At 49.8% G+C, this 4,054-nt stretch overlaps 1 protein-coding gene across 1 annotated transcript; it reads right to left on the bottom strand.

The window, feature by feature from the left end:
- Positions 1–866: 866 nt before the first annotated feature.
- On the bottom strand, positions 867–4,031 carry LOC108773703 (uncharacterized; the record flags this gene model as incomplete). Its single annotated transcript, XM_018539609.1, has 1 exon — positions 867–4,031. A coding segment is annotated over one exon (3,165 nt), but the record flags the coding sequence as incomplete, so codon positions are not given.
- Positions 4,032–4,054: the final 23 nt, after the last annotated feature.

The following is a 4,054-nucleotide window of genomic DNA, read 5'->3' as shown; positions in this document are numbered from 1 at the left end:
CAAAGTCCCGGAAATTCTCGCTCTTACGCGGCTAGGCCAGCTCAATCAATGGTAGAGGGGCAGGGTCTTGGGAAAAGACAAGGACTGCTTTGATACAGGGAGAGTCAAGAGGAAAGATTACGCCGAGAGCCCCAAAATCATACTCTCAGTATTAAAGCAACAATAAGCGGGTTTATTGAGAACAAAATAAAATAAAAGAAATGACTCGATAGTTTTTCGCTAACAGCGCTGTTACTGCGATTAATGTTCACGCTCCTTTTTTCTTCTGAGCAATATCTTTAATCGGAAGGATTGCGGGATCTGGGTTTCTCGAGGGCATCGAATAACTCGCCGTATGCAGACACAAGTTAACTTTATTTCTCCTACGAATACACGTGCTGTGACGAATTTAGCGAACACACGACCGTCGCGTAAGGTCTCTTCTCTCGCACTGCCTAAATCCGCGGAAAGGTATGCGCCGCAAGGAATTGCGGGCTTTTCGCTAATCAGCCTATCAACGCGCGAAATTATAGCATGTTTGCCGCGCGTCCAATAAGGAGCCGACAGCCTACAGAATCGCGGAATATGGCTTTGGTCACGCACGATCGTCGTGTACCAAATTTATCTGAGCAAAACAAAAGGGACATACGTATGCCCTCGAAGAGACGTCTAGAAACGTTTTCCAATTGAATCTATAATGCCACGGATAATCCGGAACAAACCGCCCGCCTCGCATCTTGATAGGATGCGAAACGTCGGCTGGTTAATTCAATAAGTACAACTTTGAATAAAATATAGAAGAATTGTAGTGCGCCTTGAACAATAATAATGAACGAAATAATTATATAGTCTGTTATATACAGGATGTCGCATTTGACGTACAACTATTAAGGAGTCTTTAGCTCCAATGCATCGCTCCCGGAGGATACCGGTAAATGGCAGATTTGAGCTATTGGACGTTTGTATTGAGAGTTTGCCGTACGCACCGTGACGACGCGAACATATCCATCCGAGCCCGGATGCACTTGCACCACGCGGGCTAGCTCCCACTTTGAAGGGGGCAACAACGGATTTCTCACGATGACAAGATCGTTTACTGCTACGGCCGATTGCGGCGTAGACCATTTTTTACGAGTTTGTAACGATTGCAAATAATCTGTCGACCAAGAGCGCCAAATCTGCTCTTGCATCGCTCGCACGAGTTGCCACCGTGACAATCGGTTGGCATTGATATCGAGCACTGACTCTTCCGGTACGGCGACTAGAGGGCGGCCTATTATAAAGTGACCTGGAGTCAACGCGGACATATCGTTGGGATCGTCCGTTAGCGCAGCTATCGGGCGTGAATTTAAGCACGCCTCGATCTGACACAGCAGAGTCGCAAATTCGGTCTTCGACAGCGTACGCGATCCGATAACTCGTTTAAGATGAAACTTAAAACTCCTAACACCCGCCTCCCAAAGCCCTCCAAAATGAGGCGCGGCAGCGGGAATGAAGTGCCATTGTATTTCATCGTTCGTGAGGGCGTCCTTTAACGCAGGGTCCGCACACACTGACCGGAAGTGTCTACGAAGTTCTTTATCTGCACCATGAAAATTGGTGCCGTTGTCGCTGTACATGTGCGTCGGGAGGCCGCGTCGACTAACGAAGCGATAGAAGGCGGCAAGAAAGCCAGCTGTAGAATAGTCTTCTACAGTTTCTAAATGTATAGCTTTCGTTGCGAGACAAATGAACAGGGCGACATAATGTTTGAGGGGTTTTTGACCACGTCCGACAACCGAGATTATTCCAAACGGCCCTGCGTAATCGACGCCTGTATGAGAAAAGGGCGGCGAAGGATTTACTCGTGGGGGAGGCAGATCCCCCATCAGCTGAACGGACGTTCTTGCGGAATAACGCGTGCATATCACGCATTGGCGAATATGCCGTTTTACAAGACCACGACCACCGAGGATCCAGTAATTTTGTCTGAGAGTACGCAACGTAAGCTGAGTACCTCCGTGAAGTGTTGCTCGGTGGGCTTGGTCTATCAGAAGCTCTGAAACACGATTTTTCGGCAGCAGAACGGGGTGCCTTTCGGCATATCCTAGGGCGGCATTTTTTAACCGCCCGCCAAGACGGAGTAATGAGTCTGTTCCCATCAGGGGGTGTAATGTATTCAGGGAACTAGATTTAGATACCGGAATATTATTAGAGACCGCGTTCCACTCCTTTGGGAAGTGAATTTTTTGCGTGAGCCGAACCCAAAATCGCGCGGCTTCGCGTAGTTCGGCAACATCGATCGGCAACTTCTTTGTCGGTAGGGATGCGGTCCTCCCTTTTAAATTTGCTATAAATCGGCGAACGTACGCCGTTATTCGGACTAGTCGAGTCCAACTGGAGTACTTGTGAAGAAGCTCCCACTCTAGCTCGCCATTGACGTGGTGCGCGTTAGATTTTCGTTCTTCGACGGAAATTTGCGCGGCGTTCGTCGCGTCCATAACGGGATTATGTTTCGGCCATGAAGTGGAGGCCCTTTTCAGCCAAGGCGGTCCGGACCACCACAGTTTATGTGACGCGAGTTCTGCAGCTGAAAGCCCACGCGAGGCGCAATCGGCTGGATTCTCGCGGGACGAGACGTGATTCCAGCTAATTGAAGGCAGCGACGTTTGCAATTCGGAAACGCGATTCGCGACGAACGTGGTCCACGTCGATGGATGCTGTTTTAACCACGACAGTACAATAGTGGAATCCGTCCACCCGTAAATCGGAACATGTGACAAGCCAAGTGATTTTTTTGTCCACTGGAGTAGCCGGCCTAACAAAACTACTGCACTTAACTCGAGGCGAGGGATGCTGAGAGTTTTGACAGGGGCGACTTTTGTCTTCGCGCTGAGGAGGCTGACTTGAAAATTAGTCGAGGAGTGAACCACCCTCAGATACGTGACAGCTGCGTATGCACGGTTGGAGGCGTCGGCGAAGCCGTGCACCTCGAACCACAAATTGTCTTTGTGTTGTCCGGTCCATCGGGGGACACGGATGCAATCTAATCGAGGCAGGTCAGAAATGTAATTCTGCCAGCGTTGTACAAATTCCTGCGGGATTGGATCATCCCAGTCGCCTTTGAGCAACCATAGCTCCTGGAGTAAAATTTTTGCGACAATTACAACAGGAGCAGCCCAGCCTAACGGATCGTAGAGTTTTGCGATAAACGATAGGACGGAGCGTCGTGTTGGACTGGTCAGCACAGGCTGAGTTGTCACGAAACGAAAGGAATCCTCGTGCGGTTGCCACGATAAGCCGAGAACTCTTAGCGCCTCGTCCGCCGCGATAAAATGATCCGCGAGCTCGTGTTGATTACCCGGAATATCTTCTAATAGTAGCGGGGAATTCGCGGCCCATTTCCGTAATTGAAATCCACCTCTCTGCATCAAGCCGATCAGTTGATCCCGTGCGGCACGCAATTCCTTAATTTCGTCGCTACCGAACAACGCGTCGTCGACATAAAGCGAATGCTCGACAATCGGAACGGCAGCGGGGAATGCAGGACCATCGTCCATCGCGAGCTGTTTGATAACGCGCATCGCGAGGTAGGGCGCGGACGCCAATCCGTAAGTGACGGTAAGTAAACGAAAATGTTGTAGTGGCGATTCCGGCGTCGGTCGCCAAAGTAGACGCTGAAAGTCAGCGTCGATCGGATCAATTAAAATTTGGCGGAACATTTTTGCGATGTCTACGCTGTATACAAAGCGCCACTGACGCCACCGAGCGATTATCGCGGGTAAGTCTTGTTGAAACTTCGGCCCGATCAAAAGGTGATCGTTAAGAGAAGTACCATCACGAGTTTTACACGAGGCGTTAAAGACTACCCGTAGTTTGGTGGTAGCGCTGGAATCACGTAGAACGGCGTGATGAGGGATGTATACTGGTGTATACGGTGGGATCTCGCCTTCTTTGACGGGTTCCATATGACCGAGATCGAGGTATTCGCGTAGAAAATCGTTGTATTGAGTGGCAATCTCCGGATGAGACTGTAGTTTACTCTCCGTTCGAGCATACAGCGATCTAGCGGTCTGCAGCGATTCGCCAATGTTTA

The sequence above is a fragment of the Cyphomyrmex costatus genome, unplaced genomic scaffold, assembly GCF_001594065.2.
Source record: "Cyphomyrmex costatus isolate MS0001 unplaced genomic scaffold, Ccosl1.0 scaffold2172, whole genome shotgun sequence".
NCBI lineage: Eukaryota > Metazoa > Arthropoda > Insecta > Hymenoptera > Formicidae > Cyphomyrmex > Cyphomyrmex costatus.
The sequence above is the reverse complement of the archived record's forward strand: the minus strand, read 5'-3'. Positions and strand labels throughout refer to the sequence as shown.